Source organism: Lobosporangium transversale (assembly GCF_002105155.1).
Source record: "Lobosporangium transversale strain NRRL 3116 chromosome Unknown BCR41scaffold_9, whole genome shotgun sequence".
NCBI lineage: Eukaryota > Fungi > Mortierellomycota > Mortierellomycetes > Mortierellales > Mortierellaceae > Lobosporangium > Lobosporangium transversale.
In genome coordinates, this window is record NW_019028987.1 from 516,765 (window position 1) to 542,844 (window position 26,080).

The following is a 26,080-nucleotide window of genomic DNA, read 5'->3' on the forward strand; positions in this document are numbered from 1 at the left end:
ATTATATGGAAGGGAATAAAGAAGCCCTCTAAGTATTAGCGATGGCCATTGTAAAATGATCACTAACCAAGAGAAATTGAACAGGCGTGACGCATAGCCAGGGAGGCCTTGCGGTTGATTCCTTTCGTATTGGGTACTGTAAAAACAGAACCATCAATCGAAATCTGAAGATAATAAAAGGACGCAATTAAGTAGCTAAAATAAAGTCTGCGTATTAGAATACATCTTGGTTAAATAAAAAAAATAAAAAAGCTGAAAAATACATCAACAAAAGCAGCTTAGACGCAGTGCAAGCAAGCCAGTATAAAAAACCTTGCTTGCTCCCCTCATCACCACCGACCTTGTTCTTCCCTTCCAATCCGCTCCGCGAGCTCGCCTTTAATCCGTTTCTTTGATTTCCTCACAAATCCTTTATACCCGTATTCAAATATTAGAGAGAAGAAAACGCATAAAACATTTAGTCATGGGCCCAATGCACGGACAGTCCGATGCCGACACGCCTTGGCACCATACGCCATCGTGGCAGCACGAGGACAATTGGCCTGGTCATTCGAGCAACCCACGCCTTGGGAATGGGGGCGACCCTACCTATCAAATTCACGTTGATGACAACAACCACAGCCATCGCGACGCGAAACCACCAAGCGATGGCGAGGACGGTGGAGGCGCCAATGGAAGCCTACCGTTGATGCCGCTCGGTTCTGATCGTCAGTCAGGCGAGGTGCGGTCTACAGAGCACTCTAACGGGCTGACACTGCTCACCACTGGCCCCCTACCCGAAGAGCGAATGCCCGCTTCCCCACGGCCGCTGTCTTCTGCCCCGTCCTCGGCTACCGAGGTTCTATCAAGAGATAAGTTGGAAAATCCACCCGAAGATGGGAAAACGAACACATTTACTCTCACAAAAGCCCTTTCTGACGTCTATTCGTCTGCAGTGTATGCTAACAGCTGGCAAACTGGCCAGTCCTCAAGCGACAGCACTTCCAATTGCCTCTCCATCTGGAATCTCAAGTCGCCTCCAGTTATTTTGTCCACAAGTTTGCCTCATTTGAGCGCCAGCCAACCGCAGCCTACAATTTTACCTTCCCTAGTGCCAATGAGAGTTCGGAATTCATTTCATTATCAGAAGTCTAATGTTGCAAACCCCCCAGCTTCTGGCAATGCCAATGAGCACACTATTGGGAGTGACTCTACACCATCTGCTACTGAGTATCCCCCCAATATGTGGAAACTAAGCCACGCACATTCAGCATACTCACACTACCCTTTCGGAATGGCTGCTCCGGCGTCTGACCCATATGCATTAAGTCTTCCTCCACCAGGGCTTACATCCTACTTCCAGCCGCAAGAAAGCAGCTTTGCTGAAGTGATGCGACAGCAGCCATCGACGAGGGCATCTATGGTCGATAGCTCTGTTGTTTTGGATCGTCAGTGTGCATGCAATAGCAGCAACCAGTGCGCCATCAGTGCTTCTCCTGATTATAGATTCATTAGTCCTGATACATACAGTAACATTCCTGCGTGCTATGATGCTTCATTTCATCTAAGTAGTAATATGCCATGGGCGACTAGCGTTCTTGCTGCTCCCGACACCGGTCCTTCTTTCAGCCGATTGTCAGCGCGCCCGATGGCTACAGATAAGGAGTCATTACCTTTATTAGAGCATTCCCAGTCCTTTCTTAAAGAGACATCGTCTATGCCATCTCCGTTGCTACATGGGCAAGGGCCGCCTTCGCAAGTCCAGAGGTCTGAACTGCAGTCAACAAAGCAGCCAAGCCGCCGCCCTTTAAGCAAGCATTTACTCCATGCCATGGATCCCGACCCTAAGTTTTGCGATAACTGCAAGACAATGGCAACTCCTAGCTGGAGACGATGTCCTCAAGGCCGTATCTTGCTTTGCAATGCATGTGGGCTTTAGTAAGTGGTTTTTTATTTTTTATTTGATTTTGTTTTTTATTTTTTTCTATGGCGTTGAGCTTCCAGAACTATACCTTGGATATCGATGCGGTCATTACTCCCATATTCTATTTATGACTCTACAACATCATTACATTTTTCACTACATTCAGTCAAAAACTTCACAACAGACCTCGGCCTTTTTTCAAGGCTCGTGATGGAACCATCAAGATCCACCGTACTTTGCCTGAACACGATCCATGCGTGGTATGCGGGACCACCAAGGCATCTACTTGGAAAAAGGACCCAGAAAATAAGACGATTTGCTTAAGTTGTAGTCTGGTCTCCAGGCACTCATCTGGTCCAGCTGCCTCGTCCAGTTCATCGGATATTGCTGAAGAATCTGGTGGGCCGCACTCGCGGTCGCGACCAGTTGCTGCTGGTAGCCGAAGTAGAGCATCTAGGATCCATAAGGGTCATCAGGGCCAACTTAGTAACTTCAGCTGCGAGGGGCCAATGTCTCATACGCATACCCATACGCATCAGCAACTGGAACGACCAGCAAGATCGAGAGCCCACCGCGTTGATCCTGACCTAGGTCAATCCCCTAGAGCCATTACGATAGCCAAAACTGATAGAGGGAGGCGCAAAGCAGCTGCTACGACGAAAGCAATTGAAGGGACTTCATCACTTCCATCAGCTTTCTCAGGCACATATAGGTCAGACGTCCAAGAATCAGTCCCCGAAGAAGGATTAGGTTTTAGCCCCCGGTTGGGCATGGATGCTATTTCAACAAGTGCTATGGGCATTGAATGGTATGCTTCACATTATGGGGGGCAGCAGCCAATGAGCCAACAATCCCAGTCAGAGCTGCTGGAACAAGCAGCCCTATATCATGAGCAGAATGTACAAAAAAGTAGTGACAGCAGGTTTCACGAGAACAGCTACAACCCTGAGCCCTACCAATTTTCGCAGCAAGATGGCTTTTCATCATCCCAGCTGCAATTAGCTTTGCCTCAAGCTCAGGAATATCAAGGACCCAATGGAGAGCTTCATTCGCGTTACCAGGATACTTATGAGCATAGGCCGCGCTTTCCGGGACTAGAGTGCTCCTTTCGTAATAATTTTTCTGATGGTAACCACTACCATGGCGATTTTCATGCGCCTGAGACGTATTCTCCTGTCACAATGCTTCACTCCTCACCCCTTCTTCCGCTGCCATACAGGCATGAAGCAACTACAACACCCGCCATGGCTTTTACACCTTATACCACTATTTCGTCGTCGGACATGCCCTCCTCTACTCACACACCAACGCTTATGTCAGAGGAAGAATCGATGAATAGAAGCAAATATAGCGAACATATTCATCCCAAGACGTCCTCTGATAGTTCCAAAAGTAAGAACAGCCAGATGGCGAACCAAGCTAAAGAGAGCGGGCCCCTGTTGGCATCCTCGCATACAGCTATGGAGACCATCGAGGCGCATGAAGAGGGTCAGGGGGCTGAGGAATCTGATCAAGGTGCTGTCATAACTGCGGTTTCAACTTCAGGAAGTGAGCTTTCATCTGTCATGGATTTTTGTTCTGAGGATGAGAGACAGTAAGATCTTTGAGTCAGACGCATTCATTAGTAAGGGCTTCAAGACCAACTCTGTACATATAACCCCCCCCCCCCCCAAACAGGGTATCCCTAGGATACTCATTTACGTTTTAGGGTGAACACCTTTCTTTATTTTTATGAGGAATAAAAATAAAAAAAAAAATATGCTGAGGGCAATAAGGGTATGGGTGAACAAAGAGAGTACATAAGAGCATTTCTCGGGTATTTAGCTCCGACCGAGAACATGATAGATCAATCTTGTTACAAATGGCGATAAGACTTGTTCCTCCTGCTGATAAAACGACTATTATGAAACGGGCAATTCGGTATAATATTAACGTTAGTGAACTCAAGTCATATAGAATACACTCAAATACGGGAAAGTAGCATCGTTTTAGGCCGATTACCATAATGAGTGACATAGCAAAGGAGAACGTCATGACTTCCCAGTACTTGACGCCTTTCACCCAATTCTTTCGATATAGTATCTTGTAGAGACTTGTAGCAGCCTTCGGAAGTACATACATAGCTAACTCTGAACGGCGACTCTCTTGTTCTACCATGATAGAGACACCCGCACATACCAGACCAAAGAGCCAATAAAGGTACTTGCTATTGCCTAAAGGCCACCCGGCTTTCAAGAGATTACGGTGTGTACAAATTTGTGTTTGGTAGCCTGCGACGAAGATAGCCAGAAAGACAGACGAGCGGAGAGCGTTGAATGTGGTTTTTGATATTACTTTAGCAGGACTATGTGTATACGTTTTTTTTTTTTTTTTTTAAAAAAAAAAAAAAAGAAAATTAGGATGTTACAATAGGATTGCATTAAGAAGCCTATGCAAACACATAACTTACTCTTTGAGCAATCTTTTCATCCTCAGGACCAAGAGCGGCACAAAGTTTAGGGTCGCATAGACTGGAAAGATTTCTTTTGTCACCTGGGCGAAGCGCTCCGTGTTTGTTTGTTTGCAAGAATCGACCCAAGGGTGAAGAAGCTCACAAGGAATCACACTCACATTCTCTGTCATTGTAGACATTGTTTGAATGGCTCGCGCTGTTGGCCTGTGCCGGTCTATGAGAGCACGAGCCTGTTTCAAATCTAAAGGAAAGCCACGGACATTAAGACGATTGAAGGCTAGGGATTCTGCTGGTACACGAGCGGTCTTAATCATGAAGCCCAGGAACTCTTTCGGGATCGTATCGGGATGCATCTACGTTTACATAGGAAATACGTCCAAGTCGTCAAATGGGATATCCAGTAATAGATAGTTTCCTAGACACATCACTATTCTTATCATGTCCAATTTTTGAATTGCTCTTGTCGCGTTCCTTACCGTGTAAGCATACATGATCTGTGCAGATCCGATGGCGAACAGAAGAGCATCTCCATGGCGCAATGATAGTTGACCCCTATGCTTCCCAGCATTGTAGATCCCTTGGATAGATCTGTTTGTTTGCGCAAAAAAAAAAAAAAAATTTATTGCCGATCTACTTGCATGAATGATTTTTTTCACCTGCTTCTCTACTAGTGCATTAAACTTTACCTCATAAACATCTGTTGTGCAAAAGTCACCCGTCTTTCGTGGTTCTCAATCAGGATAGCAAGACCAGCAATTGCACCTGTGGAAAGGTTCACAATGTGTTTAATAAAGCATTCAAGCTTTTTTCTTTTTCCTTTTAGCTTTTAAACAAGAAAAAAGACTTTACCAGCAATAGCGCCATTGATCCTGTCATCCGTGCCACGATACAGCTTTAAGCCGTTATTTACGAATTTCCACAAGAAAGAAAACGCGCCGAAGAAGGCCCCAAAACGCATGGCATCAGCGCCAACGAACGCATCTTTGAATACTTTGGCGAAAGAAGTCCTGATATTTAAATACCATTTATTGTCAGTCAAAAAACAAAAGCAAAAACAAAACAAAAAATTGCCAGATAAAAATATAAAGTTTGTCCCTTACTTTCCATTCATCACTTTCAACATGCCCAAGCAGAGGTTTACCAAAGCCTTGGCTCCATATGACACACCTCCAGAGCCTAATATAATGGACGACCACCTCGAGACATATTAATACTACACCTAATTTGATAGATAAAACTCATTCTTAGAGCAAAAAAAAAAAAAGAGAGACATACGGATTGCACCCAATAGCGCATGTTTGAGTACTCCTTCATAGGTATTGCAAGAGTAAACAAGGTGAGGGATGGTTGTGCCAGACTTGAACTTTTTAGATTTTTCTGCTGCTTCTCTGCCCTCAGGAGTACGATAGCCTTTAGGACGCTTGCCATTGACCCAATTGGCCCGATCGTCGTGTCTAGGAAGTTTTCGCGATCGGTTAGAGAAGGGTGATCCAATTGAAGATGATAGGGGGTCAGAAGATAAAGAAGAATAGGAAGAGGATAAGGTCATTGGAAACGAGGATTTGGTTGTCGATGCTTCTTTGCTATCTTGAGGATTAGAGGTAAGAGCAGCGTTTGCGAAAGTTGCCTCCGACATTGATGTGTTTTTCATATTATTCCTTTGCGGCTGACCATTGGTATCGCCACTATCCCTGTTTGGGATATTTGTATTATGGATTGTCATGAGCTAAGGAGAGTTACACTACTTTGAACAAAAGCACAAACTAACTAGTTGATAAATGATGACAGTGATCAAGAAAAGGCAAAGAAGCAGAAAGGAAAAAAGAATGGAAAGAAGAAAAAAATAAAAAAAAAAAAAAATAAAAAAAAAAAAAAAGGACACGGACACGGACTGAGCGACGGTTGGCTGTGAATTGCTGTGAATTGCTGTGAATTGCAATTGCGGTTTGAAATCACATTTGAAAAGAGATGGCCCGTGTCCCTCATTCAATGGGCATCGACTTTCATCATTCGTTTCCTTTTTTTCATTGCCATTACTTCCGCTATGCTTTGCTTTTTCAGAAAGCTGCTCATGTATTTCAAGGTCAACTTTCAACAGTTCCAAGGAAGAAACGCAAATATAATTTTCTCCTAAAAAAAAAGAGAGATATTCAATCAAAGACAGTGCGAACCCAGCTATTTGATGTTTCATGCGATAGAAACATATCCAATTTATTCAACAGAACTATAGCTCCATCGCTGGATAGTCTTTCGCAAATGCTCCGTATGCTATTACGTAGAAGAAAGTGGAAAGCTCATTATTCAGTTTAAATTGCGTTTTCCTAGTCAATTTAGTTATTATAATATAATACTCACGGTCGGATCTATCGTCTGCAGGGAAAGCAGCTGTCCCCCAAAATCTTCAAGCATCTGGACCCCCATTTCCTGCTTGAGTTGTGGCAAGAGACGTCGATCATTACTAACCTGTGATAGGGTAGGAAAGCAGATGTCATAAAAGTCGATGAAAAGCTTCGCGTCCTGTATGCTGACCGGTGGATAGCCATTGACATTGGCATTACCATCAATAGATTGCGAACATGGATTCATTGATGTTAATTGGGTTATTGGATGAAGTAAAGATCGCATATTATCAAGGTGTAGACGTCGATCACTATCATTTATAGACGTTTGCTTGACTTGGAGACTGTCTGAGGGTCCATGTTCTTTGTTGCTAGAGCTTCTTTCACCGTTTTTATTTTTATCGTTTCCGACAGGCACACTCATTGTCGGAAAAGTCATCCATTCCCCCGAAAACATAATTGATTGTTGATGCACAGAGTGTGTGCCCTCATCATTTCCACTGTAATTCTTGAAATCCATCAATGATTCCTTTCTTTTATTGTGAAGGCGCCACCAATCTAGTCCACTGGTTTTTATCATACACACACGTGCCTATTTCTGATTTCTTTTCCATTAATCAATACAGGTTAGCTTGCCCATGTTCGTGATCTTGGGGCCCCATTTTTAAGGAGTATGGCTTGACACTAACATCACCTCTAACAGATCTGCCCCTCTCGTAAATATGTAGCAGAGCATCTTGTCGAAGAACTGCCGTATAGATCTCAACTAAGATGAGCGCATTAATAGGCTGTTGAACAATAGCTTGTTTTTATAGTTTGTCCAGTTTTCTTCAGACCCGTAAAAATGGGTAAACCTCTAGAACCCCTGAAAGAAAATAGGCTTGGTGGAACTACACCGTAAAACTGCCTATGTGAGGTTTGTAACTTTGTACGCAACTGGTGTCATTACATTGAATAACAATAATGAAAGAGATTTCCTCAATAAAAATAAATACTCATGCGAGATTGAAAGCGCACTTTTTACATGCCACATCTAGGTTATGATAATATTCAATGCAATGCTGTTTCGTCTATAGAAATCGCTGAACCTGCGACAGGCCAAGGCTACACGCTGGAAGCGACCACAAAATAGATATTGTTTCGGAATTTGTGAAGTGTCACAATACTCTTCTCGGAGGCGTACATCCACTACCTGGCCGTGGATTTGCTCCAAACGTTAGAAGACTCTGGCATCCTCTACCAAAGGGAAAGGCTCATGAGGAGAAAGCAAGAGGTGCGGTTCCGGTAATAATAAAAAGAGATTAAAACCATGGAATCCAAGAATCTCTTTGGTGCAGCATTTTAAGCTGTAGCCTCTGCCGTCTCGTAACAAGCGAATAGGGCTGCAACCCACATCCCTAATACAGGCCACGTACTCAGTCAGGCAAGGACGTTCATGTCCAAGGTAGTGGGTCACATACAAACCTTAATCCTCAAAACCCCCACACATTACCAACAATCAGCGACAGAACGCATCCAATTTTCTGACAGCCAATGAACTAGAGGTGAATTTGGTTGCATGACCTGAAGACGAGAGTGCTCTGATACAATTGTGAGGGGTAGTTCTGCAAAAATAGGCATGATCATGCTTCTTTAGAAAATGGCAAACCCTTTCAAACTTGTCCTTTACACACCAATTCACGTCTATCGACGAACTACGGAGAAGACTAAGAGGCGGGAAGTTTCGATCTCAACAGGTGGCACTATCGAGCCTGCTAAATGAAGATCAATACCTCGCATTTCGATTTGGACTGAGCAATGGATTCAGTACAGCATAGTTAGAGTATACTCCAACCGGGAGCTTCGACACTATAGGTGAATAAGAAGAACTTAGTCGCTTCCATTACCTAGATGATATCTCAATGGATTCTTTAGTTCGAATGTGATGAAAAGAAAGTATGAAGGCGACGCATGAACTGTTTGTCTACGGCAATGGATCGTTCAACATACAAATGGCCTTTGTATCAATGTCTAGAAGCACAGCGATGTGCCCTTTTTTTTTTTTTTTTTGGATGATGGTCTGTGTTATTAGCAATAGAAAGGTATCCATGTTCACATCCATGTCATGGAATCCTCTCTGCATCCATAGTTCTATTTTACGTCAATGACATAAAAAGATCTCTTTTTCCTTTGAAAACAATTATGGAACGGAGCAACAAATCTTGATCTTAATAAGCCAGGTTGTAGTCTTGGATGTTCAGACCTAGTCTATGGTGTCTTGGTCGTCATTATACATCACACACTCACATCCTAAAACTTTCTTTTCTCTCACTTTTTTTTTTTTTTTTTTTTTTTTTTTTTCGCCTTCGCCTTGGCTACATGGATTGGTAATTGTCATTCCCTCCTTCTTTGTCTCCATTCCCTTTCCATTACTCCCTCGCGTCATCCCTCATTCCCTTTTACCATTATATTGTTATTATCTAATAATTGTATCTTTTTTTTTTTTTTTTTTTTTTTTTTTTACGCGACAGAGAAATCATTGTCATCAGAGAATCCCATTCGTTTTTTTTTTACAAATTGCCTCATGGACCTGAAACTCCTGCTGTCTCCCGCACAAAAGGATCCTGACCCCGATAGAGCGTCCACTCAGGGTATTGATCGCGAAGAGCACGCGACGAACGAAAGAGATATGCCCAACTGGCAATATCACTCTAGGGAACGTCCGTTCGAGCAGCCATCTCAGCACGAAGAACATCAGTATCACCGTCAACAAGAGCCATATCCCCAGCAGCATCATGCCCAATCTCATGAACCTTACCTTGAGCACGCCGGACCACAGAATCGGCCTCATGTCCAGCAACAACTACAGCCCCCTTATAACACATGCCAAGGACACTATTCACCTCAACGTAAGTGACGCGATGAATCAAGTTATAGTTGCTCACCTTGAAATCTGTAGGTCATTTTGTGTGCCACTGCAAATCCATGCCTTTGTACTGAAACATGTAATTTGCCTTGCCTACCCTTTTAGCCGCGGCGTCACCTATCTTGTCGGCCTCTGCCGCGACGCCCTTGCCTGGAGAAGCGCCGCAGTCCCAACAGTACTTTGCTCCCACCCACCGCGCCCCTCCCCCTGTTGTCCCGCCACCTTCGGGACTTAATCTTTCTTCTTACAGTTTTCTGCTAATGGAAAAAAGAGACCGTGAAAGGGAGGCTATGGAACGAGCAAACAGAGGCTACCTGATGGGCGAGGCACCATCAATCAAGAACGGGTCCGCACCATCATCTCCCATTATTCATCACACAGCGAGTGCTCCTTCTCCAAGGATTGAGCCGGCACAGCATATGGAGCATGGAAGCCAGAAATCTGATGTACGGCAGTCAGGATCCGAAAGGCACGCTTACGTATATCCACCTGATGCTCCGCTTAATCTTTCACAGGGTTATGATGGATCATCCTCGCAATATCATGGCTCTGGATCATACCAGCAACAGCATCATCAAGGATATAGTTCCCCCTATTCACCACCCTCCCAACATGGCTATTCCAACCATCCATCTCAATATCAGTACCAGCAATCATATCCTCATACCCACTACTATCCTAGCACCAGCAGTACTAACAATGGACAGGATCAACTTTTCAGCCGGCAGCAGGTAAGGCTTTATCCTTGATCTTGACTGAATCCATGCATTTTTCTTGACACATCGTCACGTACACAGCTCATGCTTTCCTTTGTACGAAGTAGTTGCATTTTTAAATGAACCAATCCTTTCTGTTGGATGTCTTTTCATTTGTTGTCACTTCTGCCGAACGCACTATTTCAAACCCCTTGTTTCCCCTTTTGGGTACATTTTCACGACTAAAAAGTATATTGTTGATATTTGTCTATTTCATTTAGGAATATACCTCTGATCCACATGGGTCAGGACCATACCAATCTCACGCCATGTTTTCACCTCAGCATCAATACCAACACCAACACCTTTATCACAATAGAGCCATGAGTCCTAGCTTCTTAGATAGGCCGCGTTTTGCGAACTCGAATATTTCAGCCTTACGACATACTTCTGCTGAGGATAGTGATGGCAACGCTAGTGCTTCTTCAAGTGGCAGTCATAAACGCAGGCGACGACCTACTAAAGCAAGTGGCGGCAAAAAATCTTTGTTACCCGGTTCTGCTCTAAGCTCGTCACATGCGGGATTGGGTCATCAGATGTCAAGGACATCTTCTCATGGATCTTTAGAGGGTCAGAACTTTTATGATGATGATGACGATTCACTGGATGACGATCATTTTGATGTCAGGAATGGGCTGCAAGACTTAAACTTGCAAAAGTCAAAATCGCCAGGTACAGTTGACACGTTCGATATACTATTATATTCTGTAAATGTTATTTGCATTCTATTTATGCTTATAACGCTGTTGCTTATTTTAGGAATGGATCGTTCTAAAAAATCACGGACAAAGACTGAACGGCCTTTCAAAATCGGGGAATTAGTGGAATCCATGAAATCTGACACAAACGGAACGTGGTTTGCAGGGCGTGTTCTTGATCTTGAAGACGATCCGCACGACCACATCAACCCTAAATCCGTCCTTATTCACTTTGAGGGATTTTCACCACATCATGATGAATGGGTTAAACCCAGTCAACTTCGTGCCTGTTCTACTGGCAGTAGCTTCTTAAGATACGGGCCTAATGGTCATGAGCCCCCCGAGAACTGGATCGCTTATGAAAAGTTCTACTACTCTGACCTTGGCCGGATAGCCCGACGACACACAGGACTTGCATATGACCGCCGCATGCTTTTGCATAAATGCCAATGCGGCACAAACCCAGAGGAAAGACACCACCCAGAGCAACCTGAAAGGTTGGTCGAAATTTTATGCCAATTCCAGAAACACGGGATGCTCAGCCTCGTCAAATGGATCCAAGGAAGAGAGGCCACTATCGGGGAATTGGTGGCGGCGCATACGGATACGCATGTGCGTAACTATTGCTGCACAGCAGCTCAGAACAAGAAGTATGCACTCGAAAATGGAATCGAGGACCCAGAATTGCAAACTGAAGACGATATAGAGGATGAAGAGGATGAGGCAGACGAAGGAGAGGGGGACGATGGAGATGATAAAGAGGCCACTGCAGCCAAAACACCCGTGCGGCGTGGCCGTCCGAGAAAAAGCCATCGAGGCAGTATTCTTGTCCCAACAGTTGGAGCTGATTTAAATCCCACTATGCTTTCTGAGGCATCTGAAATCTCACCAGTAGTTGTGGGGACGGGTGACAAGGAAATAGTGCAGACACCCTCCGAGATCATCAGAGATCCTATGGAAGTGGATGTACATTCACCAGCTCTTGGAAGGCGGCGCTCAAGTATGCGAGGCTCAGCTATCAGGATGTCATCTCTGGTCAGCATGTCTTCGACATTATTTGCACAAAAAGAAGAGGATATGGCCCCTGATGATGCAGAGAAGGCCGCTTTGGTGGTCGACGACGATGATGATGATGATGATGATGATAAACCAGTCCAGCCTGGTCCTGCCCCCAGCGAGGCGGCTCTTGCTGTAGCTGGTGGAATGGACCCAACTCTTGCGGGTCAACTTTCAGGTTCGCCGCGTATAATGTCCAAACTTGAGGGTGACGATAAGCATATCTCTCCTTTAAGTTTGAGGGCTGCCGAGGGCACTGTGCGTGAACAAGAGAGGAACGTTTCAATGACAAAGAGTGTGAATGACGAAACCATTGAAAAAGCGCGCTTTCCGTCTGGTATTTCAACTGCGAATCTTACTGTAGGCGAAAGGAGAGCATCGAGGAGTATGCAAGGGCAATCGGGGGTATCAGCTGTCCCGAATGTAGTTGCCTTAAGGGGCCAGGATAACCAGGATCCAGAGTCGCAGGCTGAAGGAGGTCTAAAGTCTATATCCATCGATAAGAGCAAGGATAAGAAATATGATGAACTCGAAAAATTCGACAAAACTCAAAAGGATCCTGGAGCAACCAAGTCGCCAACGAAGAAGAAAGGGCATCAGGCTTTGTCGCCTGCACCTGAGCCTACGAATGAGACTTCGATCATTAAACCACCAGGGCTAACATTTACCATGAGTTGTGGACAGCTGGGTATTGCCGTTGACACGACATGGAATCCATTCCATTCAAGCACTGCAGCCAAGGTTGCTGCAGGCTGTTTAATCAACCTAGTGGACCAAGTTGTGACCGGACGGTGCAAAAATGGGTTTGCGATCATCCGACCCCCAGGGCATCATGCTGAGGAGGACGAGGCTATGTATGTGGCCTTTTCTTTTTTCTTCTTCTTTTTTTTGTTTCCACTTTCATTTGAATTGTTTCGTAAGCTCATACTGAAGTAACTGATTATCTATGTTGTTGAAACTATAGGGGGTTCTGCTTTTTTAATAATGTTGGCGTTGCTGTCAACTTAACGTTATCAAGATACCCGCTAACTATTCAAAAGATCTTGATTATCGATTGGGATGTTCAGTAAGGGATTTAGCCATTGTAATACTTTCTTTCTTTCTTTCTTTAAATGAGATCCTCACCATTTGTGCTTCTTTTTTAAAAGCCATGGGAATGGCACACAGCAAATCTTTTACGAAAATCCCAATGTCCTGTATATTTCACTTCATCGGTGGGATAATGGACACTTTTATCCCTTTACAGGAGCCCCCGATGAATGTGGCGAGGAGGCAGGGGAGGGCACAAATGTGAATATTGCTTGGTCTTCATATGGTCGAGGTAACAGGTTTTTAGATCATGGACACATACTCATTAGCTTATTATGTGGTGTCATGGCTGTTAATTTGTAATTAACTTTTTGACTTCGTGTAGGACAAGCAATGGGCGACGTCGAGTATATTGCTGCGTTTTGGTATGTTCTCTTACCAATAGCAAGGCAGTTCCAGCCAGACCTTGTTTTTGTGTCTGCAGGATTTGATGCAGCTGACGGACATGCTGCCAATGTAAGTATTAGATGCGCTCTCTTTTGAGTGATAAAATCATAGATTTTTCGCACGTCTTTACTTAATTGACTGGATAATGGAATGAAATCACTTTAGATTGGTGGATACACAGTCTCGCCACAGGGATTTGCGATGCTGACACGTCTAGTCCAGACGCTAGCGGGAGGTCGCGTCATATTGTCATTGGAGGGTGGCTATGAATTTGAGCCTTTGGCCTTGTCAGCAACCGCGTGTCTGGAGGAGTTACTTCCTCATTCTTTACTGCCCGCAACTGCTTCAACGCGTGCATTCCCATTCGCATCATTCCAGGGGACATTAAATAGCGTCAAGCCAAACTCTATGGCTGTGTCGTCTCTCCATCAAGTCCTTAAATATCAGCAGAAATACTGGAAATTCCCACCGGAAGTCCTGAATCCAAGCTTTAGATTTCAACTGCCAGCGGAATGGAAGGCAAGCAATAGTTTGGCAACTCGTCCACGGAGAGAGAGGAATACGCGCCGTAGAGCACCAATTCTGGATTCTTGAGCACCTCACGATATAAGTTAAATGGCGATGATAATAATTAAACTACAAAAGGGACTAATGGAGTTAAAGAGCTAAAGACGCATTACAGTTCGTCTATCATGCATGAATTTACAAATCAGTATGCGTGAAGGGGATGAGTTGCATATCCACAAATGAATGTTTGCATGTGGAGCATTATTTTGAATGAAATGCATTCATAAAGGAAGAGGTGTAAGGGAACATTACATTAACTAAAAGTATCTGTGTCACCTGCGTTGGTTGTCCCCTTCGGCATTCTACTGGATCCGCCGTGTCCACCAGAAGGCCATTTGTTTCCAGCCTTCCTTCTGATGCAGAGCGAACTATGCATCATTCGGCCTCCCCCTCTTCTTCATCAACTTCGGCTACGACTTCTCGTAATTCAGCCCCTCATCACAAAACATCGGCAACGGACTTTTCTCTGGCAAGGATAGACTCCATGGCACCCTCAGGATCCATTACTGAAATACCCATGCAACAGCAGCAGCAGCGACAGCAACAACAGTCTTCCTCAGTGATTTTTCATACCATTTCTGGAATCTCATCCACAGGAAGATCACTCTCCTCTATAGTCTCTTCAGGGCTACAGAGACCTCGACATAGAATCATGGAATTGCTTCATACATTTGACGCCTCTGGCTTTGTTTCGTCTGCTCGTAACACATTCTCCACTACTAGCGATATAGTTTTTTCTCCTCTGACTGCACAGGCGGTAAAAGGGGACTTGACAGGAATTGCATCCCTGACAGGTCTGTCAAGTATGGCACCACATTTGATGGCAACACAATATTTACGACGTGCTACCGCCAATGCTCAGGCATTAGCCCTTACAGGATCACGTCAGGCAACACTCATCCCTGCAGAGCAACTACTGAAAGAGGAAATTCCAGATTCAGCATCGAGGGTATCCTTGTTCCAAGGGTTCAAAGCGACATATCCAAGACATCATCAACCATATTCGAAGGATCGAAAGAAGGGCAATAGTCAACACAGAGGAAGAAAAAATGGTTTTGGGGAAGGTACGAGACTTATTTTTTATTTTTATTTTTTATTTTTTGGAATATCGAAGCAGGGTAGAATGCTTAGTTGCTAGTGGCTAATCCTTGTTGGTTGCCGCTCTTTCTGCTATTGTCATGGTTGCTGATATCTCTGCATCCATTGTTGATGTCGCGTCCAATAGTGGACGAGGATGATCCGAGCAAAGCGTTTTCGTCATTGTTGAACGAACGAGAGCGAACGATCAAAGAGCAGGTCAAATTGCAGACCCAAAAGGTGTCTTGAGATATAGAGATATACAGACATGTCTATTTTTCAGGAACCAACACGGTTTAATCAGTTTATAAGTGATGAAATGAAAGCATAAGAATTAATGAAAGGACTTATCTCTTTCTCTTTTGGATTAATGTTTGTTAGGCTCTCGTTCAGTCAGAACTAGCACAAGTGACTGCATCTATCAAGACACTGATGGCTAAGCAAACCAACCTTGAGTACAAACTTAGTAAATTAACAGAGCGTGAAGATGATTTGGCTGACACCTGTAAGTAGCCGCCAGACTATCTTCACCATTTTAGAAGTACATTTGGCTTTTAATACTTAAATTGTGACCATAATTTTTTTTTCTTTTCTTTTCTTTTTTTTTTTTTTTGTTGTGTAGTGGAAGATTTGAATGGGACGCTGGCTTCGATTTCAGAGAGGACAAATGCACAGAATGTTGGACGTAAGCCAATGGTGGATTATGCTTGCGGAATTAACTTGTCGAGAGCTTCATGTATACTTATCAATGAAGTCTATGTCTTGATATAGCTTTGGAATTGGAGTATAGAGGGGAGTGTCACGACTCTGGGACATGCATGCACGTATTTTATGGACATGACGGGATCATCACATCTTTGGATTTGAATGGCCCCTATAGTACATTGGTAACTGCATCGAAGGACAATACGACGCGCATTTGGGATCTCTCCACTTTGAAGTGCTTGGGTCAATTACCAGGTCATGAAGACTATGTTCAATGCATGCAACTCGTCCAGAATACACTTGTAACAGGTTCCAGAGATAATACTATCAAAATATGGGATCTTACCGATATTCACCATACACAGGTGGTTCAAGACAGGTCTGCATTGTCGTCCGAAACTAACTATCGATCCGACAAAACTAATGGGGCCTCATCTATTATTGCCGGAGAGCATTCCAGTCCACCAATGGGCGCATTAGTGGTATTGAACGATTGCTGGACAAACACAATTAGTGGACATACTGGGCCAGTGAGCTGCTTATATTTCGAAGATAATAAACTGGTAATAGTCCCGTTAAAATCGGATTTGGCCTTGTCTCATGCTGTTTTGACTGCCTTTAACTTTCTTTTCCCCTCCCAATCCAATAGCTTTCTGGATCCAATGATAAAACAATTAAGGAATGGGATTTGACAACTGGACAATGTGTATTAACAATGGACTTGCTCTGGGCAATGGGGTCTTCCAACTCGCGGGCAGATTGGATGGATTATGACCTTCAGAATCACAACTTTGTGGGAAGTCTGCAGTTCTGGCAATATGCGCTTTGTAGCGGCACGATTGATGGTGGTCTTCGTATGTGGGATCGTAAGTCAAAAAAAAAAAAAAAAAAAAAAAAGTATATATTATAAGGACTATGAGCAAAGTAGAGTGTACTGAAATGTCAGTTTTGTTTTATTTTATTTTTTAATTTAGTCCGCACTGGCCAATCGCATCGCACGCTTATTGGTCACACGGGGCCTGTAACCTCATTGCAGTTTGATGAATATCATGTTGTTAGTGCCAGCATGGACAAGAGTATTAGGGTATAAAGTTGCAGCTTTTGATTCTGTTTGCCATTATGAAATAGTCTCTGGCGTTGTCGATTTGCTAAAGTTTGATTGATTTATTATTAGTTATGGGATCTCAGAACCGGAGGTACACAGGAGATTTTGCAGTACGAGGATTCTGTCAACAGTTTACAGTTTGACATGTCTAAGATAGTTGCCGCCTCTGGAAAGAGCCTTAAGGTAAGGAGTTTGGTGTCATTATTGAGCTAATATGGAGTACATTCTGATATCATTGAGATATTTACTAATGAAGATGGATATCACTCGATGTAATAGATTTACGACCGTGTTGCACAACAGCACTCGTACTATACGGGACACACGAATGCAGTGAATTGCGTACGGTTTAGTGACTCAGTGCTGGCATCTGGCGGACAGGACTCGACAGTTCGGTTATGGAGTCAATGATCAATGATCAATGGTGAATAAAACACGATAAATAATAAAAATAATATACCAATACCTAGGGAGGCAATACTTATGAATAGAATGAGCACTGAATAGAGAGTTAGTATTACCCATTTAAAAAAAAAAAAAAAAAAAAAAAAAAAAGGAGTAACAAAATAGGAGCATCAACATCATTTCGGAGCTGACAACACTGACAGAGTCAAGAGTTGGAGAGTTGGAATGTCGAAGCATTGTGCATTAGAAAAATGTTTTGAATCTCCTGGCTTCATTTTCTTGATCTCATCCCATTCCAACCATCCAACCATCCATCCAACCATCCATCCATCCATTCATCCATCCCTCTTTCTGTCTGTCCTCCTCTCTTTCTTTCTCCCTCTTAGAAAAACACATTCATATAACAATATCGTACACACTATATCTTTATCTCTTTCTTTCTTTCTCTCTTACTTTTTTTTTTTTCTTTTTTTTCTTTTTTTATTCATAAATACTATTTTCATGACGTTGGAACACATGCGACAAGAGGCTGAGAAAAATGGCACAAGGTCTCTTGATTCTGCCTCAAGTCCTTCTACAGTGGGTACTGCAACCTTTATGACTAGTAGGTCACCGTCCTCGTCTTCGTTGCATTCAACCCGGCCAACCTCAGTCACTAGGCTTCGATACCGTCAGTTAGTCCAGCCTATCACTCCAACAGAGCCTGAGCTGGTAAACACAGAAGGCGAAGCAAAGATAGGCGAGCATGCCTCTGATGACGCCAATGTGTCGCCCGTCACCATGCAATATCCACGTGTGCAACTATCGAGTCTTGATCTTGCGAAACCACGTATCTATACCCGTTTACTGTACTTTTTCGACATAAACAAGCAGAGTGATCTTTTACCCTCAGCATCGTCCTTTGCTTTAGGACGAGAGGAAGGAATAGCATCAGGTTTATCTTCCCCGCCTTCCCCGCAGATATTCTCTTCGCCTGTAGGTTCCCAAAAGAAGGGAGACTTCAAAGGTCGCCATCACTACCATTATCATCAGTCACCTTTCATGGATCCCATGCTACTGCAAGCCTCCTTGGCTTTGGTCCTGAATGATTTCTTTCCATTGGCAGGACGACTCTACAACAACAGCAACGACCAACCATCCATCTCGACATCATCGGCCGCATCAGTTAACAACAATAAAAGCACAAGCAAGGGGCAGTACATCGAATGCAATGACCGCGGTGTCCTTTTTGCAGTAGCCGATACCACTGTCACTATGATGCAGATCCGTCAAGGAGGTTATCAGGATACTGTTTTACCCCCTCAACTCTTCCCCGTGGGATTGTATCCTGCTTCACTGCGAGATCCTCCTCTATTGGGCATCCAGCTTACCTACACTTCAGATCACTCGTTGATTATGGGCGTAGCAATGGATTCCTCCATTATGGATGCCACCTCATTAGTTTCATTCATGGACGCATGGTCAAATATTACTCAGGGGAAGGATTTCTCACCGTATCCTATTTTGGATCGCGCGTTTCTGGAAAAGTACGGAGAGGAGCATACAGGTAGCGGAGGTGTCTATCGACATCAGCGAATCAACAACTCTCCGCCACCACCTATCTTGTTTGATAACAATCTGGGTAACAGCGATCTTATTGATAAAGGTCTGGGGGACTCAGATTTACACTCAGAAGACGATGATGACAATGCCGATGAGGATGATGAAGAGCATGATAGAGATATTGAGCAATATAACGATCTGACAGATGAAAGCAAGGGAGGCATGCCTAGGGATCCTGCAGCTCTCGAGCGAGTACAGCAACGGATGCAATCGTTGCATTTACATCCTAGTAATGGTACCCTAGGCATCCCAACCTTTAAGATTGATCATGCTGAAAATCAAGAGCCACATCTACAGCAACAGCAACCCAAGGTACCGATCGAAGATATATCAGAGGCAGCGTCTACTGATCGTGAAGGCTCCAGTTTCCGCCTCTTCCATTTCTCGCCGGAACAATTGGAGCGAATCAAAAAATTGGCGTCTGAACAAAATATTGCAGCGGCAGCTTGTGCGGCAGATGACAAAGAAATTAATGATAAGTGGGTCTCGACAGGTGACTCTCTAATAGCATATCTGTGGAAGATGTCGACGATCGCACGAAGGATGGAGCCAGATTGTAAGCTGATGTGTGGTGTTGTTATGGATATTCGAAACCGAGTCGTACCTGCCATCCCAGAAGGATTTATTGGCAATGCTATTCTGTAGGTGTTTTTTCTCTCTCTCTTTTTTTTTTTTTTTTTTTTTTTTTTTTTTAATTGTGGTACAAAATTATGTATTTTCTCACATTTCTGTGTAATGTTTCGATTTTGCAGATCGATTTTTGTACAAATGCCCGTGCATTCGCTGCTGACGACACCACTGTCATTGCCGTCGCGACTGCTGCGCGATGAACTTTTACTACAAACACCGGAGCAAATACAGTCGGCCATTAATTGGATTCAAAAGCAGGATAATCCACAGCTGATTGAGACAGATAGTAACAACCCTTTTGGACATGATTTTATGGTTTGGTCGTTCCGCAAACTCGATATGTATTCACCAGATTTTGGACAGGGACGTCCTTGCAAGGTCCGGATTGGACGAGGGGGCTTCGGGGGTGGTGAAGGCATGTGTGTTATCATGGGTAGCGAACCTTCTACAGCCATGGGAAGGGATATGGGAAGTAGCCAGTCACAGGCCATTAGTGAAACGGGGGTTGATGTTTATCTCGGTCTGCAGGATGAACATTTACAAGATTTCGAAAAAATCCATAGAGGATTCATGGAAGGTCTGTTGGAGCCTGATGGCGGGAGTAGTGGTAATGGTTGGGAAGTAGTATACTGACGACGAGTAATAAAAAAAGAAAAAGGCTCTGTCAATCTGTCCAACACTCAATAATCGCACAGCCACTTTGTCATGACAATGCGATTGCATAAACAGTCACATTAAAAAAAAAGAAAGAAAGAGAGAGAGAGAGAGAGAGAGAGAGAGAGAAAATTCATTTTTTCAACATCAATCTGATCAACCATGACCATCACAATTATCCGTCAGGCACCGTCCATTGGTGAGACACGTATCCGCTATACCCAGCAAAACATTTCGCTCCATGTTACCCCGCCATCAACACTGATCCAGAATCCTGGCACTCTTTATATTGCTGATGAGTATGTGAATAACCTGCAAGAGTATTAAGGGCGATCCTCTTGATCTTCAAGCAAAGCTTTCTCTAACTTTTATTTTAATTTTTGGTCCTCAACCGTGTCATAAAGATGTCTTTCTTTCTTCTCTACTGAATCTAATACTGGATTCTCGATCCCCTATCCATCCATTATTATCCACGCTATCGCGCGTGAGTCACATGTTGGACCAAGTATTTATTGTCAGCTTGAGGGTTCTCTGGCATCGTCTGGGCCGTCCTTAAATGGGAATGGCCACACTAACAATAACTCCACGACTGGGGATGGTGAGGAGGAAGACGATGAGGAGGATCCTGTCCTAGAACTTAGCTTTGCACCAGCTGATGTGTCTACATGTAATTTTTTTTTTTATATTCGATTTTCTTTTTTCTTTTAGCTTTTCCGATGCTGACTTGAAGCGTATCATGTTCTAATTGAATGTGGTTTCATTTATGATGCATGTATTTTAATAGTGGACACGATCTATGAAAGCCTATCGTATTGTGCTTCGCTTCATCAGGATGAGGACGCTGAGGACTACAACATGGATGAGGATGAAATGTACGACGATGAGAATGATCACGACGGGCTCTATGCGGATGCAGATATTCAAGGGGGTTATGTTCCAAAGCCAAATGGCCCTACAGTTACTGAAGTTACGCCATCGTCCACAAGCGCAGCCGCAATAGCGTCAGAGCCAACTGACGATCAAATAGTAGAGTCAATTCCAGCTGTAGATCTGCAGAATGGAGAGTGGTACACAGGTAATCCCGAGGTCGATGCCAAGTTCGAGCTGAGTGAACAAGGCCAGGTAATAGTCAATCAATGGCGTCAGAATGAAAAAGAACACCAACAACAGGAGAATGTGTCTGGCAAAACGGCCGTAGCAATACCAGGAAAGCGTGTACGGGAGGAGGCTGAAGGTGGAAATGATCAGGATATGGATCCAGTGGGAGAAGGAGAGAATGAAGACGCAAAAGAGTATACAGAGGAAGAATCACAAGAAGCACGGTCGAAGATGTGGCGCATTCATTAATGAATAGAAAAAAAAACACATCCGCAACTTCTTACAGTGTCATTTTCAAAAACAACAAATCGTAATAATAAAAGAATCTCTTTGTCAAAAGACTCTATCTTACTTTTTTTTTTTTTTTTTTTTTTTGGAGTAGGCTGTTTTGGCAAAAATGGAGAGCTTGATCCAAGATCCTCATGGACTCGTCCCTATTGTTGATAATTGTGATGCATTCGAAGATGCAAATGAAGACAAGTCATAAGATATAACATCAGCAACAACAACAACAACAACAATAATAATAATAATAATAGTAGTAGTAATAATAATGATAAAGGAATCAAGGCGAAAGATTTATTTACTATAGTTTACATATTGTGTTTTTAACGAATCCATTACTCGATATGAGCTGTTGTGTTGGGTATATACAAAAATTAGCCAGGTCAAGTCAAGGGGGTGCTGAAGAGCTCAAGCTGATCTAGCTGATGCACCAGGTGCCGATACCGATACTGATGCTGATGTTGATGTTGATGTTGATGTTGATGTTGATGTTGATGTTGATGTCAATGCCGGTAATGACACTGGAGGCGTTTCCACTTCCAAAACAACTTCATTATACTGAGGAGGTTGAGCCTCACTCAGGACAATTTCCAGATGTGATTGTTGATGCGCGGAGATGATACCTTCGTTGGCTTTGGAGCGATAAGAAGGAAGCTCATTTTCTCTAGCCAAAATTTCTTCAATTGAAGCATGTGGATTTTGTGCAGGATGATCCTGAAAGGAATACTGATCAATGTGATCAAAGGTTATCAAATCTATTGTCCATAAAGGAAGGCCAAGGTTGAGACGGTATACAAGTCGGATAATCCAACGAGAGGATGATGAGGGATATTGAATGCTGCTAGGTCGGATACGGTAGAGTACGCCGTAATGAGACATGTCCTGATCATTAAAGGACTGCAGGAACGTAGTTATATGTTTATGAGCCTTATATAATAAATGTTTAAAAAAGAAAACAAAAGGATCAATCAGAGTGTTCCATACATCTTACTTTGCCTTCCATCACGAATACCAAATATGCAAAGAGTAGTGTTACCTGCTCGATCCTCGAAAGAAACAACATCTTGGCGACGAACAAGAGGATAAGAATAACGATCAATCCCAACACCCATGGTTTACCATCCTCGACATGAAGAGTTAGGAGGGTGGTCAGAAAGACCAACAGGATCACCAGAATTGACACCAACGAGCCAATATAAACGAAGGTCGGAGGATAATGTTGAGTAATATGATCTTGTAAGGCCTGCAGGCGCAGCTGAAAGAGTTCAAGAGAGTATTCACCTAGGTCCTGCTCTTCCAAACGGACAGCATGACCACGTTCAGCCTCTTGAGCTTGTTCAGAAGCGGAAAGCTGTTGCTCTATTACTGGTACTTCCCGTGTTTCTATTGCAGGTTGACGAAGAGTGTAATTCAAAGGTAGGGATCGTAATATCGGCATAGTGATGATCCAAGAGGCAAGGAAAACGGAGGAAAAGGAAGGAGAGAGGATGGGATGATAAACGTGTTTTGAACTATTCGAGTTCCGTAAAACAGACTTGAGAGGGGTTGAATGTGAACAATGAATCTGAAATGGAAGAAAGTTAAGGAATGAGGAAAGTAGGAAAATATCAAAAAAAAAAAAAAAAAAAAGCTTGTGCATGCATTTGTGCGCGCACAAAAGGAACAGACGGAGTGAACAAAAAAATAAAAAAGTTGTGCCAGAACACAGTTCATGTTGAGCAACTATGCACAGACAGTTACTCTAACTGAACTCTTTCTATGCCCTTCCTGGTAAAAGTCCTTTCGTTCATCAATATACTTTGAAATGTCCATCTCTCTTTTCTCCTTCAAGAAGTGCCAAATAAATAAATATCATGTCCCATCTGTTGACATGTTTTTTGTTTTGTCTTTTAATTTAGCGAATCAAAACGCGTCTGCATGTCGACATATCTGGAGCTTCGCCCGAGGATTGTCGTCGTCAATTAGGTAATTATCTGTAACTGAGTGAGCCACAGCACGTGATACAATCCGCGAATAACATTCTACTTCAAAGACATCCAGAGCATGCTGGGCATCACCTCACCTGAATCTCTACTATGAGCCTACTCCAGGTATTGACCCGAGATTCCGATTTTTTCCTTTGTTGATTCGAATTCATTGTTTCTGATTTTATTTTCATGCTTCCATTGTGGCCTAGAAATCTACAGCACGTTCCTTAGGTATCAGCAGACAGCATGCTTATATCTCAGTTAATAAATTGGCTCTCTCTACAGTCTACATGTCAACGCTAACCGCTTCCAGGAAGCGGGAGAGCCTTGATCCAGCACTTCATACTGACAAGTACCTAGTAGGGACCCCTCACCCAGTTTCTAATCTTCGTCCCATCAAATATCCTGTTCCCGAGAATGAGTCCCAAGAAGACCGTGCTTTCCGAGAAAGATGTGAGCGTGTTGATGCGTTCAACCAAAATTTTTGGGTCAACAATAATGCAATGTTCAATAAAGCCAAGGCGAATTACGAAGAGAAGAGTAAGTTTTTTTTTTTTTTTTTTTTTTTTTTAGAACTTCTTCTTTTATGACCATCATTTTAGTGCGCTCTCCTTTTTTTTTTTTTTTTTTTTTTTGGTGGTATTGATTCGGATACTGTCCTTATATTTATAACCCCCTTCGATCTCACGTTCTAGTTCGTGCACAAAATGGCAACCAACCTGTGACGACAGAAGAGTTATCTATCTTCTATAAAGACTTTCTGGATAAGGCATATGAGCGACAAATGAATTATAACCGACAATGGTGGATTGAGAATATCGGCCTCTTGCTACCAGCATTCAAGGCTGCTATCCGTAAGCGAGCCTTCAAGAATAAATAGCTTACACTCAGCCGTGTAAAACAATTATGTAAGATCGTAGAATGCAGAACATTTAGCCCCCCACCACCTTCCAAAAAAAAAAAAAAAAAAAAAAAAAAGTCTAAGGTCTAGAGGTCTTCTTAGAATTGTTTTTCTACCATAATCCCGACCACCCAACTATAAGAAACTGTCCCTTAGTAAATATAAGAGTTGATCTATTTGCTAGCCAGATTGTCACCTCGTATTTGTCAATCCTACCCTGGAGTTGCGTTTTATTGCAAATTGACAACGCGGCTGCCGTGCGATCTGTAATAAAGCAGCCATAAACAAATTAACGGATCTAACAGTGATGTACGATAATTTTGTCATTCAAGAGAGTCCCTAGGTTTATTCAACAACATGCAAAGCAGCTTAAGCAAAACTGTCCTTGAAGGGAGAGGTAGAGGTTACATTTATAATCTTAAATATACTGGGTCAAGGGAAAGGCCCCCATTGCGGTTGATTTTTTTTTTTTTTTTTTTTTTTTTTGCTTGTTTAAAAGCCCTTGCGGTTGAGAATATCTTTTGAGCCTGAATATTTACGTGATCCTTCTTTGCCACCAAATTAACTCAATCTTCCTAATTTATTTTACATTTAAAGCTTGGGCTTCAATTGTTTTGAACCAAGGCCAAATTCATCCCAATTGGGTTTCTCACGACTGGCAAATGCACCAATGCCGTGTGCAGCCTCCTCTGAAGTAATCATTTTGCCAAAAGCTTCGCGGACATAGCTTGCGACTACCTTTTGGTCTCCACCGCGCAGATCCACCGCGTCAATCAAGAGCTTGACGTCTCTCATGGCTCCGGGTCCACTCTGTAGTAACAAATCCACATACTCCTTGACTTTCTTATCGAGCGACTCTTCATCTTCAACTACAGCTGTGACGAATCCGACACGGTAGCTCTCCTGAGCCGAGACGCGTTCTCCAGAAAGCATGTATTGCTTGGATCGGAAGGCTCCCAGTTGGGGGACGATCACCTCGGAGATCAAGGCTGGGATCAATCCACGGTGGACCTCTGGCATACTGAAGTATGCAGAGGGGTGAACGATCCTAAAGTTGCAAGCAAAGACAATGCCGACCCCTCCTCCAAGGGCTGGTCCGTTCACACGTGCAATCGTTGGTTTAGGTGATTTGGCCAATGTGGTAAACATTGTCTGTGTGACTGCGACAGGATCCGAAGCTGAGGGAGTATCGTCCTGAGGAGTCAAGTCCATTCCTGTGCAAAAGTACTTGCCGTTGCCAGTGACAACGATCACGCGGACAGCAGGGTCGTCAATGGCTGCATTGAGGATATCAACGAATTGGTTGACCATTGGACCCGACAAGGCGTTTCCACGCTTTGGACGGTTCAGAGTGATAGTACCAACAGCTCCTTGCCGTGCATAGAGAACCTCTTTTTCAGACATTTTTTTTTTTTTTCTTTTCTTTTTCTTTATAACTTAATGGCGAATGAGGAAGCGAATGAGTTGTAAAGGATGAAATGAGGGGAAGAGGGGAGGTGA

At 43.3% G+C, this 26,080-nt stretch overlaps 11 protein-coding genes across 11 annotated transcripts; 7 read left to right on the forward strand and 4 right to left on the reverse strand.

Annotated features, from left to right (window-relative positions):
- Nucleotides 1-463: 463 nt before the first annotated feature.
- Nucleotides 464-3,501, forward strand: BCR41DRAFT_394133 (hypothetical protein; the record flags this gene model as incomplete). The annotated part of the gene is made up of 2 exons (XM_022028621.1): nucleotides 464-1,917; nucleotides 2,070-3,501. The coding sequence occupies 2 exons, from the start codon at nucleotides 464-466 to the stop codon at nucleotides 3,499-3,501; spliced, it is 2,886 nt and encodes a 961-aa protein (XP_021883621.1).
- Nucleotides 3,502-3,609: 108 nt separating this feature from the next.
- Nucleotides 3,610-6,178, reverse strand: BCR41DRAFT_333798 (hypothetical protein). The gene is made up of 8 exons (XM_022021908.1): nucleotides 5,631-6,178; nucleotides 5,456-5,531; nucleotides 5,205-5,362; nucleotides 5,042-5,117; nucleotides 4,832-4,943; nucleotides 4,353-4,708; nucleotides 3,905-4,247; nucleotides 3,610-3,801 (listed from the first exon to the last, which is right to left on the reverse strand). The coding sequence occupies exons 1-8, from the start codon at nucleotides 6,076-6,078 to the stop codon at nucleotides 3,724-3,726; spliced, it is 1,647 nt and encodes a 548-aa protein (XP_021883622.1). The 5' UTR covers nucleotides 6,079-6,178; the 3' UTR covers nucleotides 3,610-3,723.
- Nucleotides 6,179-6,234: 56 nt separating this feature from the next.
- BCR41DRAFT_420361 (hypothetical protein) lies at nucleotides 6,235-7,218 on the reverse strand. The gene is made up of 2 exons (XM_022029887.1): nucleotides 6,711-7,218; nucleotides 6,235-6,623 (listed from the first exon to the last, which is right to left on the reverse strand). Exons 1-2 carry the CDS (start codon nucleotides 7,212-7,214, stop codon nucleotides 6,567-6,569), a joined length of 561 nt encoding a protein of 186 aa, XP_021883623.1. The 5' UTR covers nucleotides 7,215-7,218; the 3' UTR covers nucleotides 6,235-6,566.
- A 1,806-nt stretch (nucleotides 7,219-9,024) lies between these two features.
- Nucleotides 9,025-10,486, forward strand: BCR41DRAFT_246679 (hypothetical protein). The gene is made up of 3 exons (XM_022020161.1): nucleotides 9,025-9,060; nucleotides 9,205-9,582; nucleotides 9,705-10,486. The coding sequence occupies exons 2-3, from the start codon at nucleotides 9,258-9,260 to the stop codon at nucleotides 10,346-10,348; spliced, it is 969 nt and encodes a 322-aa protein (XP_021883624.1). The 5' UTR covers nucleotides 9,025-9,060; nucleotides 9,205-9,257; the 3' UTR covers nucleotides 10,349-10,486.
- Nucleotides 10,418-14,280, forward strand: BCR41DRAFT_333802 (hypothetical protein). Its single transcript, XM_022021909.1, has 6 exons — nucleotides 10,418-11,026; nucleotides 11,114-12,962; nucleotides 13,073-13,174; nucleotides 13,257-13,429; nucleotides 13,523-13,653; nucleotides 13,750-14,280. Exons 1-6 carry the CDS (start codon nucleotides 10,624-10,626, stop codon nucleotides 14,176-14,178), a joined length of 3,087 nt encoding a protein of 1,028 aa, XP_021883625.1. The 5' UTR covers nucleotides 10,418-10,623; the 3' UTR covers nucleotides 14,179-14,280.
- Nucleotides 14,281-14,422: 142 nt separating this feature from the next.
- BCR41DRAFT_349216 (WD40-repeat-containing domain protein) lies at nucleotides 14,423-17,500 on the forward strand. Its single transcript, XM_022023429.1, has 9 exons — nucleotides 14,423-15,215; nucleotides 15,377-15,468; nucleotides 15,610-15,733; nucleotides 15,851-15,913; nucleotides 16,000-16,496; nucleotides 16,583-16,799; nucleotides 16,908-17,017; nucleotides 17,108-17,221; nucleotides 17,318-17,500. The coding sequence occupies exons 1-9, from the start codon at nucleotides 14,522-14,524 to the stop codon at nucleotides 17,447-17,449; spliced, it is 2,043 nt and encodes a 680-aa protein (XP_021883626.1). The 5' UTR covers nucleotides 14,423-14,521; the 3' UTR covers nucleotides 17,450-17,500.
- Nucleotides 17,501-17,901: 401 nt separating this feature from the next.
- Nucleotides 17,902-20,315, forward strand: BCR41DRAFT_384911 (transferase family-domain-containing protein). The gene is made up of 2 exons (XM_022027618.1): nucleotides 17,902-19,686; nucleotides 19,798-20,315. Exons 1-2 carry the CDS (start codon nucleotides 17,945-17,947, stop codon nucleotides 20,306-20,308), a joined length of 2,253 nt encoding a protein of 750 aa, XP_021883627.1. The 5' UTR covers nucleotides 17,902-17,944; the 3' UTR covers nucleotides 20,309-20,315.
- A 176-nt stretch (nucleotides 20,316-20,491) lies between these two features.
- Nucleotides 20,492-21,676, forward strand: BCR41DRAFT_394139 (regulator of volume decrease after cellular swelling-domain-containing protein; the record flags this gene model as incomplete). Its single annotated transcript, XM_022028622.1, has 3 exons — nucleotides 20,492-20,628; nucleotides 20,734-20,996; nucleotides 21,114-21,676. 3 exons carry the CDS (start codon nucleotides 20,492-20,494, stop codon nucleotides 21,674-21,676), a joined length of 963 nt encoding a protein of 320 aa, XP_021883628.1.
- A 325-nt stretch (nucleotides 21,677-22,001) lies between these two features.
- BCR41DRAFT_420366 (hypothetical protein) lies at nucleotides 22,002-23,325 on the reverse strand. The gene is made up of 2 exons (XM_022029888.1): nucleotides 22,749-23,325; nucleotides 22,002-22,639 (listed from the first exon to the last, which is right to left on the reverse strand). The coding sequence occupies exons 1-2, from the start codon at nucleotides 23,148-23,150 to the stop codon at nucleotides 22,121-22,123; spliced, it is 921 nt and encodes a 306-aa protein (XP_021883629.1). The 5' UTR covers nucleotides 23,151-23,325; the 3' UTR covers nucleotides 22,002-22,120.
- Nucleotides 23,326-23,768: 443 nt separating this feature from the next.
- On the forward strand, nucleotides 23,769-24,631 carry BCR41DRAFT_420367 (hypothetical protein). Its single transcript, XM_022029889.1, has 3 exons — nucleotides 23,769-23,802; nucleotides 23,889-24,219; nucleotides 24,375-24,631. Exons 1-3 carry the CDS (start codon nucleotides 23,788-23,790, stop codon nucleotides 24,557-24,559), a joined length of 531 nt encoding a protein of 176 aa, XP_021883630.1. The 5' UTR covers nucleotides 23,769-23,787; the 3' UTR covers nucleotides 24,560-24,631.
- A 456-nt stretch (nucleotides 24,632-25,087) lies between these two features.
- On the reverse strand, nucleotides 25,088-26,052 carry BCR41DRAFT_349222 (ClpP/crotonase-like domain-containing protein). The gene has a single exon (XM_022023430.1). It carries the CDS (start codon nucleotides 25,982-25,984, stop codon nucleotides 25,172-25,174), a length of 813 nt encoding a protein of 270 aa, XP_021883631.1. The 5' UTR covers nucleotides 25,985-26,052; the 3' UTR covers nucleotides 25,088-25,171.
- Nucleotides 26,053-26,080: the final 28 nt, after the last annotated feature.

Excerpts from the sequence above, each read along its gene's own strand:
- BCR41DRAFT_420361 (XM_022029887.1), bottom strand. The coding sequence starts at position 7,214 with ATGGATTTCAAGAATTACAGTGGAAATGATGAGGGCACACACTCTGTG. Across the intron at positions 6,624-6,710 it reads TGCAGACGATAGATCCGACC|CATACGGAGCATTTGCGAAA; the intron begins GTGAGTATTATA and ends TCTACGTAATAG.
- BCR41DRAFT_349222 (XM_022023430.1), bottom strand. The coding sequence starts at position 25,984 with ATGTCTGAAAAAGAGGTTCTCTATGCACGGCAAGGAGCTGTTGGTACT.
- BCR41DRAFT_420366 (XM_022029888.1), bottom strand. The coding sequence starts at position 23,150 with ATGCCGATATTACGATCCCTACCTTTGAATTACACTCTTCGTCAACCT. Across the intron at positions 22,640-22,748 it reads TTCTTTCGAGGATCGAGCAG|GCTCATAAACATATAACTAC; the intron begins GTAACACTACTC and ends TTATTATATAAG.
- BCR41DRAFT_246679 (XM_022020161.1), top strand. The coding sequence starts at position 9,258 with ATGGACCTGAAACTCCTGCTGTCTCCCGCACAAAAGGATCCTGACCCC. Across the intron at positions 9,583-9,704 it reads AGGACACTATTCACCTCAAC|CCGCGGCGTCACCTATCTTG; the intron begins GTAAGTGACGCG and ends CTACCCTTTTAG.
- BCR41DRAFT_333798 (XM_022021908.1), bottom strand. The coding sequence starts at position 6,078 with ATGACAATCCATAATACAAATATCCCAAACAGGGATAGTGGCGATACC. Across the intron at positions 5,532-5,630 it reads TGCGCTATTGGGTGCAATCC|GCTCTGGAGGTGTGTCATAT; the intron begins GTATGTCTCTCT and ends CCATTATATTAG. Across the intron at positions 3,802-3,904 it reads TTGCTATGTCACTCATTATG|TCGTTTTATCAGCAGGAGGA; the intron begins GTAATCGGCCTA and ends GTTTCATAATAG.
- BCR41DRAFT_420367 (XM_022029889.1), top strand. Across the intron at positions 24,220-24,374 it reads GGCGAATTACGAAGAGAAGA|TTCGTGCACAAAATGGCAAC; the intron begins GTAAGTTTTTTT and ends CTCACGTTCTAG.
- BCR41DRAFT_349216 (XM_022023429.1), top strand. The coding sequence starts at position 14,522 with ATGCATCATTCGGCCTCCCCCTCTTCTTCATCAACTTCGGCTACGACT. Across the intron at positions 15,216-15,376 it reads AAAAAATGGTTTTGGGGAAG|TGGACGAGGATGATCCGAGC; the intron begins GTACGAGACTTA and ends CGCGTCCAATAG. Across the intron at positions 16,800-16,907 it reads TGGTCTTCGTATGTGGGATC|TCCGCACTGGCCAATCGCAT; the intron begins GTAAGTCAAAAA and ends TTTTTAATTTAG.
- BCR41DRAFT_384911 (XM_022027618.1), top strand. The coding sequence starts at position 17,945 with ATGACGTTGGAACACATGCGACAAGAGGCTGAGAAAAATGGCACAAGG. Across the intron at positions 19,687-19,797 it reads TTTATTGGCAATGCTATTCT|ATCGATTTTTGTACAAATGC; the intron begins GTAGGTGTTTTT and ends TCGATTTTGCAG.
- BCR41DRAFT_333802 (XM_022021909.1), top strand. The coding sequence starts at position 10,624 with ATGTTTTCACCTCAGCATCAATACCAACACCAACACCTTTATCACAAT. Across the intron at positions 11,027-11,113 it reads GCAAAAGTCAAAATCGCCAG|GAATGGATCGTTCTAAAAAA; the intron begins GTACAGTTGACA and ends TGCTTATTTTAG. Across the intron at positions 13,175-13,256 it reads ATTATCGATTGGGATGTTCA|CCATGGGAATGGCACACAGC; the intron begins GTAAGGGATTTA and ends CTTTTTTAAAAG.